The following is a 12,839-nucleotide window of genomic DNA, read 5'->3' as shown; positions in this document are numbered from 1 at the left end:
GCGACTGTGGGGCATTCACCTTTGATGACATACAGTGAGCAAGTGTGAACCAGTGATTGACCCAGGAGGACCACGCTACACATGGATTCCCTTCTTCTGCCCCAATTTGGAGGAAGAATACACAGATTTCACTTCCCGATGGAGTCGAAAAGGACCTAAGTGTCTAAATATCACCTTGGAGAATCACCTTGCTCAGACACTTACAAAGCATCAAGGGGTGGGAGGACGAAGAGAGAGAGTAATGGTGGAAGACCCCGAGCATATGTCAGAAAGGAAGACAGCTAGCTGTACCCCTCTCCCTGCCAGCCAAGTCCACCCTCCTCAGTCAAACGAGTCAGCCTTTGCACCGACCTCGCAGCACTGAACAGTTCACAAAAGCGTTAACATCCATTACTGCTCTTGAGCACCACAACCAGCCTGCAAATGAGGTGAGGCCGGTATCACTATCATCACTGCTTGCACTTTATAAACAGGAAACACCAAGGTCCAGAGACTGAATGATTCTGGACTAATGGCTGGAGTCAGGGGCCCAGCAGGGACTAGGTTAGAACCAGGCTTCCGAGCTCCCTTAAATCGGCGGTCAGCAAATGATGGCCCTTGGTTCAAATCCAGCTTATACCTGCTTTTGTAAATAAAGTTTTATTAGCATGCAGCCAGGCCCACTCTTACACACTGCTCAGGGCTGCTTTTACACGGCAACGGGCAGAGTGGAGTGGCTGCCACAGAGACTGAAGTTATTTACCATCTAGCCCTTTAGAGAAACAGCTAGGTGGCCCCTGCCCTGTATCAAGAATAAACGCAGCGTTCAGCAGAGCGGCGGCTGCCTCCCCCCAGGCGCTACAGGCTCCTCACTCAGACTGCATTCCCCAAACTCTGCACCATGGAACAATAGCGTCCCTCAGAATATCATGTGCTCCACAGGGTTAAGACCTCGCTATCGTGAATAAATGAATGAATGAATGGGAGTGAATACAGAGAGCAAATCAATGGAAAGTGTCGGGTGAGTTTGGGAACACGGTGCACTGTCTCCCTCCGAGGGATTCACATGGGCAAAGCCCCAGCTGCCGAGGTCCCCGTTCTCTTTGCTTCACCCAGTGCTTCCTAGACTCAATGGAACCCCTTCCTGCCCCATGACCTGCGGGCATCCCCAGGCACAGGTCGGCCAGGGCATGTGGGAAGGCCTGGCCCATTCCCTCCTCCCCACTCAAGAAGAAAAAAAGAGGCCGTGTGTGGTGTCTCATGCCTGTAATCCCAGCACTTTGGGAGGCCAAGGAGGGTGAATCACCTGAGGTCAGGAGTTCAAGATCAACCTGGCCAACGTGGCAAAACCCCATCCCTACTAAAAATACAAAAATTAGCTGGGCGTGGTGGTGGGCACCTGTAATCCCAGCTACTCAGGAGGCTGAGGCAGGAGAATCACTTGAACCTGGGAGGTGGAGGTTGCAGTGAGCTGAGATTGTGCCACTTTACTCCAGCTCGGGTGACAGAGCAAGACTGTCTCCAAAAAAAAAAAAAAAAGAAGAAGAAAGGCAGACAGGAAGCAGCAGGAGGAGGGGATTCGAAGAAAAAGAGCAAAGAAAACCCAGCAAAGCCAAGCTGGTCTCAAAACCCTTGGTGACCCCACCTTAAGGTCCTAGAAAATTCTCCATCTGTGACAGAGGCAAAGACCTCTGCTTTCGGGGACCCTGACTCATCCCTTGTGCTAGCCCTGTAGGAAGAGCTCTTCTGCTACAGGCAGGAGGCTTGGATGTGCTCTTGGGGCCCCAGGCCAGTTCTAGGAGCTCCAGGAAGATGGATTCTCGCTACACAGGGAGCGGCACTTCCCACCATGGACCATCTGTTCCCGGGTGAGGGAGCAGGTACCATGGGCGCAGGTGTGGGAGGAGAAGACCCAGGACGGTGCTGGGGGACCAGGACCTGACACAGAGCCTTTTCAGCCCTCTCCCAGATGGCCGGAAACTATCTTCTATCCTGATAGATTTTCTCCTTAGAAAGAATTATTTCTGCTGATGCAGTCATTTTTAAAAAGGTAACACAAAGGTGCTGACATGAAATGATTTCTAAATACCCTGTCAAGTGGGGGAAAAAAGCAAGTGGCAGAACAGTCCGGTCCCATTTTCATAAAAAAACAACAAGTCTCAAGGGAGCAGAGCCCAGAAGGTTTCACGGACCTGCCAAGAGGCAGGCAGGATCGGGCAGGGGAGGGGTGTCTACTTCCCACAAAACTGAGGTTTTGTTTGCTTTTTGTAAGTAAAGACGTACATAGTTGTTGAAATAAATAGACATCTTTTAAAACCATGAATGCTGAGCTTGATTGCAAGGATTGAGAGCACAAGAAAAGGGTAATCCCACCTCCATCCGAAGGGGGCACCCTGCGGGAGCTGAGCATTTGGCTTTCGATGCTGTCACTGAAGACCCACGGAGATGGCATGGAACAACTCAGTGCCGCCAGGCTGAGCTTCAGCCCACAGCCTGCTTACCAGTCCTGGAAGGACAGTGAGGAGACAGCTCCCAAGCCTCAGTCCCTACACAGTGCTGTGCCCTCTAGAGAGGAAAGTCAGAGCTAGGTTGAGACTTGCAAACGCTGCCTCTTGGTGGAAATCGGGGCTGATTTTGCCATGTCAGGCTTTCCGTCCTCAGCAGACGCCAGCGTCCTCCAGAGCCCCCTCTGAGCAGGCTGCAATCCGAGCAGGACTGTTCTCCCCACTGGCCCTGGAGAGCCCATGGCTTCCCTGCTCACCACCCGCTGCACTGAGCGACAACCACCCCCTCCCTGCTGGCAGGGGACTGCTGAGGGGCCAACTGGCAGCCAAGCCACAGCCCCCCAGCTCAGAAATCTCCCCCAGGGGATGACAGGGAAGCTGTAATAAAGGAAGGCTGGGGCGGGGTTCAGATGAGGCCCCTGTCCTAAGAGTTCACTGTTCCACTTGGCCTTCTTTTTCTGAGCCAGAGTCTTGCTCTGTCATCCAGGCTAGAGTGTAGTGGCTCGATCTCGGTTCACTGCAACCTCCACCTCCCGTGTAGCTAAGATTACACGTACCCACTACCACACCTGGCTAATTTTTGTATTTTTAGTAGAGACGGAGTTTCACCATGTTGGTCAGACTGGTCTCGAACTCCTGACCTCAGGTGAGCCACCGCACCCGGCCACATCCACTTGTCTTTAAATATCTCAGCAGTTAAAAAATTGCAGTGGGGGAAGAGCTGTCTGTTCAAACCACTATTTCAAATAAATGATCAATGCAGATTTCTCTAAGAAAAAGCGGAAATAGAAGAGGGACATTTACAGTTCCTTGCTCACAGCAGTACCAGCCTTTGGAGAGGACAGGTGATGAGGGCACTCCAGGTAGGGAGGTTCTGACTAGTGTGATCTGTAGCTGGGATTCCTCATCTTTTCTCCTAAAAAGTAGCTCTGACCTCAACAGCAGACCCAGGAGCATCTGCTGAGTAGAGGCCAAGGAAAGCCAGTGGATCAGGACTTAGGCGCTGACGGCAGTGGCCTAAGCCAGGTGGTTAACCTGACAAAGCCAGGGGAAAGCAGGACTCACCTCCTGTCTTTCCAGAACCGGTACCTCAGGCCGGCCAGCTCCCCGGCTGTACCTCACACTGTTCCTCTAGAGTGAGCCGTCTTACCTAGACCTCCTAAATTCATACCAAGTTCACATGGGATTCTCTCTTTTCATATTAGTATTTCTCTATCTGATACCAGAAGAGTTGTTTTTTTTTTTTGAGATAGAGTCTTGCTCTGTCGCCCAGGCTGGAGTACAGTGGTGCAATCTTGGCTCACTGCAAACTCTGCCTTCCGGGTTCAAGCGATTCTCCTGCCTCAGCCACCCGAGTCGCTGGGATTACAGGCGCCCACCACTCCACCCGGCTAATTTTTGTATTTGAGTAGAGACGGGGTTTCACTATGTTGATCAGGCTGGTCTCGAACTCCTGACCTCAGGTGATTCACCCACCTCAGCCTCCCAAGGTGCTCAAATTACAAGCATGAGCCACTGCACCTGGCCAGAGTTTCTTTTCTTACTGTGGTGAACTACATGAGTATGTAACATAAAATTTGCCATTGTAACCGTTTTAAGTAGACGGGTTCAGGGGCTTTAGTGCAGTCTCACTGCTGTGCAACCAACACCCCCATCCATCTCAGAACTGTTTCATCTTAAACTGAAACTCTGCACCCATGAAACACTCACTCCCTGTTCCCCACCCTGCCCAGAGTCTGGCACCACTGTCTTTCTACTTTCTGTCTCTTTGAATTCAAATACTATCACAGAGTATTTTTTACTTTTATATTTTGTTTTGTTTTTCAGACAGGGTCTTGCTCTGTTGCCCAGACTGGAGTGCAGTGGCACGATCACCGCTCACTGCAGCCTCGACTTCCCTGCTCAAGGGATCCTCCCACCTCAGCCTCCCAAGTAGCTGGGACTATAGGTGTGCGCCACCACACCCAGCTAATTGTTTGTAGAGATGGGGGTCTCACTATATTGCCCAAGCTTGGCCTCAAACACCTAGGCTCAGCAATCCTCCTGCCTTGGCCTCACAAAGTGCTAGGATTACAGGCGTGACCTGCTGCGCCCAGTTAAGTATTTTTTAAAACAATTTTTTAATAGGCTAAATACCTGTGGCAGGGAATCACCACTCACTGCGTGCTTCCTGTGTACCTTCGAAAGTACTTGTCTAATCCTGGCCTCAAGTCTACAAGCCAGATATTATGATTACTCCCATTTTATAGAGGAAAAAATATAAAGCTCAGAAGGAATTTTCTTGGGTCACTCAGTTTAAAATAACATGTCTCTAACTCCAGAACCCAGGCTCTTTCATCTAAACCCAGGTCGGGAAACTGTGGCCCCTGGGCCAAACCCAGCCCGCTGCCTATTTTTGTGAATAAAGTTTTATTGGAACACAGCCACACCCATTTGTTTACAGACAGCCCCTGGCTGCTTTTGACTACCACAGCAGAGCTGAGTATTGCAACAGAGACCATACAGCCCACAATGGCTGAAGTATTTGCTGTATTTGCTGTCCAACCCTTTACAGAAAAGGTGCCAACCCCTGTTCTGTACACCATGCGGCCCTGCAGAGTCCAGTGGTCTGGCCCGAGGTTCGATCGCTGGCCCTTCCTGGAATACCCCACTAATCCTGGCAGCACACGTCTTACCAATACAGTTGCCTAGAGCATCTTGTATAAAGCCGCTCTTGCACTGTAGCTTGGGTCGGCAGCGGAAGGATCCCAGAGTATTCTGACAGATAAAATCGGGGAGGCAGTTATGAATACCACTCTCACACTCGTCAATATCTGGTACATCATAAAAAAAGGAAATGGTTAGCAAGAGTCCTGCCAAAGAGCATCTTACAACACTTTAAAATCACAAGAAAGTTTTTTACTAATGTTCGTTACTCAAGCTATCACCCACAACATTCCAATAGAGAAATCATACACAAAAAAGGACTTCACTGAGCCAAACTGTGCTCCAGTTGCTAAAGACTTAAAAAGTGGACTTTTTTCCCAAGGCTCTTATGAAGCAAACTGTCTGTTATAATAAATCACCCTGACATTTTCCTGGCAGGTAGATATATATATTAGTATTCATTCAGGCTAAGTGTATGTTTAGTTTAGATCACAGAGCAATTATCTTAGTGGCAACAAACACAGTCTCTATAAACAAATGCATTCTGAACCCTTCACCATATTCCAAATGTTAACAAGAGTTACGGTCACGATAGGATGTGATGGGCTGCCCTTCCCTTGAAGTTCATGGCTGTCAAATGGTCAAATGTGTATACACAGCTGGCCTAGCCGCTGGGTTCTTGGGGTCCGAACCACCCAGCTGGTGTGCGTGGGTGTGGAGGAGAAAACTTGCTCAGTGGCCCTCGAGATCAGAAGGGTGTGCCTTGCTTTGAAGTCACCTTCATGACACAGTGAGCAAGCGACATTTTTACACAAGTGGTTTTGTCCTTTGGAAAGGCTTGAAATGCTCTGCAAAAACTGTGTTCTGAAAGAGCCTCATCGGAGCCTCACCCTCTGCCAAATAACACCTATGGCTTGGCAGGAAAAGGCTGGCAGCCAGAAATGGCATGTTTTTATGCAGTGGGAGGAGATATGCTTTGAACTTCAAGGAAGCCTAGAATCAGATGGAAGGCAGCTGTTGTGCAAACAGCTGTGGGTTTTTTTGTTTTCTTTTGTTTTGTTTTTTTATAGAAAGTATGTGTGAGCACCTGAAATTCATCCCTGGTCTTGATTTTAAATAATCATGCACTGAGCCGTTTTAGAAATGCAAACCTGCCATCATTTACTCTGCTCCATAAGAACGTAAATCTTTCCTAATGGCTGGACTAGCCGGTAGCGGTGCCCTACCGTCAACTTTTTAAATATTCTGAACATTCCTGGCAAGCACTTTCCCTTTCCATCTCACCCGCCCAGACACCATGGATATTGGTCTGGTGGGTATAACCACCTCCCTCCTGCAGACGAGCAGGCAGTCGCCCCGGCAGCCACACAGGGCGCAGGACTACGAGAGCCCAGACCCAGAGCTGCCCTCCCACCGCGCCGTATCTACGCCTGGGAGACCAGGTCTGCTGTACCTTTGCAGCTATTGTCCTCTGTGAGCTCATAGCCAGTCCCGCAGCTGCTGTCCCGCTGGCAGCGGAAAGAGCCCACGGTGTTGATGCAGGATTCTCCAAGGCGGCAGCTGTGGCTGCCCGTGATGCATTCATTGACATCTAGGAGAGACCAGGGCGGCGAGGAAGTGACCGGCAAGAACAACCCATCCTAATACATCCTCAGAAGGAAATGTGCCAAAGCCACCATGGAAATGGTTCCCTGCACGCACACAAACTGAGCGAGGCCCACCGTGTGCGCATGTGCAGGCTGTGGACTGCATGGAGTCGAAAGCAGTGATTTCTCTCCCCTGCTAACCTTCATATCTACTGCTTTTTCTGGGACTGGAGTGACGTGGTCCTCAAGAAGCCACTCTTTTCTATCTCCCCCATCTCACAGACAAGGGGGCCAGGATAGGCTGAAGTATGTGCCTAAGGCCACTCAGCACATCCTGGAGCCATTCCCTTTCCCAACCCCAGTGCTTATATTCTCTTGGAGGGGCCACTGCACTGCAAACTCCAGGGAGCATGAGAAAGTGAGTCCTGGGCTGCTCTCCACCCCTGACTGGGGTCTGGTTATATATGGCAGGCTCTGCTCAGACGTCCAGCACAAGCTTCCAAGCACAGTGACCTGCCAGTCTTATTGGTGCCTGGGACAGAGACAATTACCTTCACAGGAGACACCATCGGAGAGCAGCTGATAGCCCACGAAGCAGGAGCAGACCACCTCATCCCCCGTGTCCCGGCATTGCTGCTTGCAGGGCCCGCCTCCTGGAAGCACAGTGTGTGAGAGCCGGGGCTGGACACACCCGACACCCGGCGGTTTCTAGCTCTGTTCAGGCTGGGTCACAGAAAACGCCTTCTGGGCAGATGAACCCAGGAAGGCAGGCTGACCTGGCTGGAGCCCACCTGCAGCCCTCATGGGAGACCCCCACGCTCTTGCTCTGGACACCCCCGAGGGGCTGCTGCTTCAGGTCCCAGCCTCCCTGTCTGGAAAATCAGGTTGTGTACAGGGGGCCCTTTGTAGGCTGGGGTGGGCCCGGAAGGGGCGAAGCAGAGAGGAGCTCACCACCAGCCACAGACATGAGGGTGTGGGCTCCACGTGGAAGGCCAGGCCCCAAGTGGGCCTCAGGCACCTGCTCCCACTGAACTCTCGAGCTGTCCCGCTGCTCCAAGCCCTCTACCACGGCCTCAGCTCCCGGGGCTGCCCACCTAGCTGTGGCCACAGCCTCCTTCTACCTGGTCTTCCTGCGTAGCCCAGTATCACTCCACAACCTGCATTTCCTACAGGGCGGCCAGAGGGATGCTCAAACTGCAAACCTCCTCAGGATATGCCTGGACCAGGGAAAAATTCTACGAGAGATACTTCTAACTGCTGCCAGCCTGCCTGTTTCTTGGGCTCCTCCCTCTGACCCTCTAACCCCACCTCCTTCCCCAGCCCACCGCCCTCCAGCACTCAGCTACTGTGGGTCAGTACCCTTCCAACGTCTTCAGGGCTCCCTGAGGATGCTTTCAAGGTTATTTTCCCAGCTAATCCTGCCTCCTTGCAGACCAGCTCTCCCCTCCCCAGAAAGCCCCTCCCATATCCCTGAGGCTTTTGGGGCTCTGGGTCCCTCCCTTCCTCCTTCCACCAGGCCTCTGGGCTGACTGTCACTGTACACTGACTGCACTATTTGGGGATTAAACTGGTTCCTGATTAATACCCCAGCCACAGGGTGAACCACTGAAAGAGCTGCGGGGCAGATCTGCAGGTCCAGACATGCCAGAATGTGCCATGAAAGAAAAACAGCTTTATCACATGAAAAACAAACCTACAAAGCCCTTATTTAACTTTGCAAACATCTCCTTGTGAGGCCAATGAATATCACCAATGGTGACAGAGCTGTGGCTGTGGCTCCAGGGGCCCAAAGGCAAGGAACACTTAGCCCTCTCCTCCTCCATGAGGGCTCCTAGCCTGGGGGAGGCCTCTGTCACCTTCTCGAGGCCTGGAGCTCTGTCATGTGCAGGCTTTCCACACCAGCTCTCACCAGGGCCCTCTTTGGTAAGGCTACCCTTGCCCTCCCAGCCAGCCCCAGATCTGGAAGTGGGAAGGAAAGGGAAGAAGCAGGGAGTCCAGGACTTCACAGGGCGGAAGTGGCTCCCAGCTGGCTCCCAGCCAAAGGACACTTTCCAGGGTAAACCAGAGCAAAACCTGGGGTCCGACTTCCAATGAGATCAGCATTCAGTTTCCCTGGTTTTGTTTTGGTTTGTTTGTTTTTTTAGACAGGATCTAGCTCTGTCGCCCAGCTGGAGTGCAGAGGTACAGTCATAGCTCACTGCAGCCTCAACCTCCTGGGCTCAAGGGATCCTCCTGCCTTGGCTTCCTAAAGTTCTAGGATTACAGGCCTGAGCCACCCTGCTGGCCCCTTGGGGTTTGTTTAACTACCAACAAACGGCTCATGGGAGATACCCAAGTCTCACCTCGGCAGCGGTCATTCAGGTATGGGTCCTCTTGTTCCTCCTCAACCTCAATAATCTTATCTAAGGGGGAAAAAGACCAAGTCAGACATTGATCCAGACACAGTGTCCCATCTTATCTTAGAAGAAACTCCCAACATTCTTCCTTCTTGTCACTATCAGACAGCAACACCCATTTGAACATCTTATATAAACAGCTAAGTGTTAACTGTATCCTTTTTACGATACAATTACACTTGTAGATGTGTAATTAATCTAATCAGTTATAGGCCGGGCATGTTGCTCATGCCTATAAGCCCAGCACTTTGGGAGGCTGAGGCAGGCGATCACCTGAGGTCAGGAGGTTGAGACCATCCTGGCCAACATGGTGAAACCCTGCCTCTACTAAAAATACAAAAATTAGCTGGGTGTGGTGGCATGTGCCTATAATCTCAGGTACTTGGAAAGCTGAAGCAGGAGAATTGCTTGAACCCGGGAGGTGGAAGTTGCAGTGAGCCAAGATCATGCCATTGCACTCCATCCTGGGTGACAAGCGTGAGACTCCATTTCAAAAAAAAAAAAAAGGATCAATTATAACAGAAAGAGCACAGACACAAAGGCCTATAATCACTGACTTCAGGCTGGTGCTGTCCCACGGTCCAAACTGCTCGACCATCACAGCAAATGCAGTCACAGCCTTGCTAATGACCAAGACACGCCCTCCGAGTCTAAACCAATGCACACGGTAAAAACTTGTGTCTCCTGACTGATTCTGTCAAACGCTCTTGTGTGTTTGTAAAGGTCACTCTCCGTTTCTGTACTTATTTGTGGCAGGCCAGCACTGGTCTGGGGTCCTTCTGCATGGCCCCCAGGAAACACAGCGGGTCCATGGCACAGGCAGCAGTGGAGGAAAGTGCAGCTGTGAAGACAGGAAGCCTCCCAGAGGAGGGAGCATGCAAGGGAAAGTCTGGAGCAAGGATAGAAGCAGATAAAAGACAGGAGAGATGAAACATCTGGAGAGATAAAACAAACATCTGGAGCTGCAGAAAAGCCCAGAGATTGCTCACGCTGCAGACATAAATCAGTGAAAATCCTCCCCCGAGACATAGGAGAAATCCTCCACCAGCATGAATAGTTTGGGTTTGTTTAAAGTGAAAATGTCATCTCTGATTTCAAAAGCCAAGGAGGGAGGCAGAATGTTGCCCCAACCCCTCTTGAAGACTGTGACATGTGAAATCATCTCAGTGGCATCCATGGAGCCCTGGACTTGAAAAACTAAGAACAGGAAGTGAAAGATGGGTCCCGGGTGACCAGGTCCCCTGTGTGACCTGGGACCCTACAGCCATCAACTTGACTTAGGGAGTACAGGTCTGTGAGTTCTTCCCTTTCGCCCCTTCTGGCACCTCCCGCCTCTATTTTATTTTATTTTATTTTATTTATTTTTGAGATGGAGTCTCATTCTGTTGCCCAGGCTGGAATGCAATGGCACAATCTCGGCTCACTGCAACCTCCACCACCTCCCAAGTTCAAGTAATTCTCCTGCCTCAGCCTCCCGAGGAGCTGGGATTACAGGTACCTGCCACCATGCCTGGTTAATTTTTGTATTTTTAGTAGAGACAGGATTTCCCCATGTTGGCCAGGCTGGTCTCGAACCCGTGACCTCAGGTGATCCACCCACCTCAGCCTCCCAAAGTGCTGGGATTACAGGCGTGAGCCACCGTGCCCAGCTTGTGCCTTCTTATTTTTTAAGAGAGTGGGGACAAAGCTCAGAGAGAGGAGAGAACAGGCCGAAACCCACACAGCAAGTTTGGCCCTGGCAGAGTCCTGCCTTCTTCCAGGTTAATTCCGTTACAGCACAAGAAACCATGGCATACGTGTAAGAGACTACTAGACAGCCACAAAGTCTCTCCTGAACCCTGTAACAGAATCATGCCCCAAGCCTTTGGAGAAAAGCAGGGTGAGGACGCAGAACTGGGAGGCACACAGCTGAGAGTGCTCTTGAAGCTGCTGTTGGGGTCACACACCCCTTTGCTGAGTAAGTATCTGTGATTTGACAGAGCAAAGCCAGTTATTGATGAGCAATGGCCCCTAGCCGCTCCCCATACGTCACATACGTCATCATCTCCAGATGGAGGGCACTGGCCAGGAGGTGGAAGGCCAGGGTCTCCCTCCTCCACGTGTCAGCCATGTGATCTTGAGCATCAGACCTGTACCCACGACGTGAGAGCAAGGCCAACTACCTACGCTGCCCCGGGTGGCTGAAGGGACAAGGGGAGACGGTGAGGGCAGATGCTTACGGGGTCGGGTGCTGCACCCAACACTTGACACCCAATCTCCCACTCCATCCTCCCAGCAACCTGATGAAATAGGACTGCAACTATCCCCACTTCACAGATGAGGGAACCAAGGTACACGTTAGGACTGGGACGGAGCACGGATTTGTCCGATCCCAAACTCCAAGCACTCAGTGTCACTCCAGGACAGTGGCTCTCAGATGAGGTCACAAACACAAATGGCTCTGAAAACCAGAGTCAGTCCGTGCTGAGTTAAGGCAATGGTGATGTGGATGCTCATGTTACCTGTAATGGTTTAAGTGTTAATTTGGTTGCGCTACGGTACCCTAATATTTAGTACACTAGCCTGAATGTTGCTGTGAAGCTATTTTTTAGAGATTAATATTGGCCAGGCTGGGTGGCTCATGCCTGTAATCCAGCACTTTGGGAGGCCGAGGTGGGTCGATCGCCTGAGGTCAGGAGTTCGAGACCAGCCTGGCCAACATGGTGAAACCCCATCTCTACTAAAAATACAAAAATTAGCCGGGCATGGTGGTGCACACCTGGAATCCCAGCTACTCGGGAGGCTGAGGCACAAGAATCACTTGAACCCGGGAGGCAGAGGTTGCAGTGAGCTGAGATCACACCACTGCACTGCACTCCAGCCTGGGTGCCAGAGCGAGACTCGGTCTCAAAAAACAAAAAAAGAAAAGAGATTAGTATGTAAGTCTGTTGAGACCGAGAAAAGCAGATCATCTTCCACAACGTGGGTGGGCCTCACCCAATCAGCTGAAGGCCTTAAGAGAAAAAAGACTGCCCTCCCCCGGGGAAGGCGGTGTTCTGCCAGCACACGGCCTTTGAACTTCAGCTACAATGTCCCTTCTTCCCTGGAGCTCCAGCCTGCCGGCCTGCCCTGCAGATTTTGGACCTGCCAGCTTCCACGATCACGTGAGCCAAGTCCTTAAAATTGCTCGCTCTCCACTCTCCTTCTATATACACATCCTGGAGAACCTTAATACACTGCCCACAAGGGAAGGAAGGGAAAAAATTACCCATTTCTTGGAGGCCCCTGACGTCCAAGTCTGTGGACTCCTGGCTCTTGACGCAGCACGCCCGGAAGACCTGTCCACACTGGTAGCCGACCATGAGGCTGTACTCGCAGCTCTGGCCCTGGGCCTGGGCCGCCCTCCCCAGCAGACAGCAATGGCAGCACCTCTGCAAACACAAGTGGGGACTCCAGATGGAGGAGCGGGGCAGACAGCCCAGTGGGGCCCAAGAGGCCTCAGGGGATTGCCTCTCAGCCCCTTGTCCACACAACCTGGAGAGTGATGACTCATGTCTGGCTTAGATACCACTTCTAAACAGCCGCAGGAAATAGCAAAGCAAACCCATCCCCCACCCTAAACCATCTAGGTCCCAGTTTTTGTTTTTTTTTTTGAGACCGAGTTTCACTCGTTACCCAGGCTGGAGTGCAATGGTGTGATCTCGGCTCACCGCAACCTCCGCCTCCTGGGTTCAGGCAATTCTCCTGCC

The 12,839-nt window shown here is 51.5% G+C and overlaps 1 protein-coding gene across 3 annotated transcripts in view; it reads right to left on the bottom strand.

Moving 5' to 3' along the window:
* The window catches only part of FBLN1 (fibulin 1), a 91,117-nt gene that overhangs the window by 56,212 nt on the left and 22,066 nt on the right, over nucleotides 1-12,839 (bottom strand). For all 3 annotated transcript variants that reach the window (XM_064368215.1, XM_064368217.1, XM_064368216.1), the window contains exons 4-8: nucleotides 12,359-12,521; nucleotides 9,058-9,117; nucleotides 7,267-7,368; nucleotides 6,583-6,720; nucleotides 5,159-5,296 (exon numbers count right to left, since the gene is read on the bottom strand). In XM_064368215.1, the coding sequence (XP_064224285.1) occupies nucleotides 5,159-5,296; nucleotides 6,583-6,720; nucleotides 7,267-7,368; nucleotides 9,058-9,117; nucleotides 12,359-12,521 (601 nt within the window). The remainder of the gene's footprint in view (nucleotides 1-5,158; nucleotides 5,297-6,582; nucleotides 6,721-7,266; nucleotides 7,369-9,057; nucleotides 9,118-12,358; nucleotides 12,522-12,839) is intronic.

The sequence above is a fragment of the Aotus nancymaae genome, unplaced genomic scaffold (assembly GCF_030222135.1).
Source record: "Aotus nancymaae isolate 86718 unplaced genomic scaffold, 86718_ANA_hifiasm-v0.15.2.pri h1tg000076l, whole genome shotgun sequence".
NCBI classification, from domain to species: Eukaryota; Metazoa; Chordata; class Mammalia; order Primates; family Aotidae; genus Aotus; species Aotus nancymaae.
This window is presented reverse-complemented; position numbering and strand designations above follow the sequence as displayed.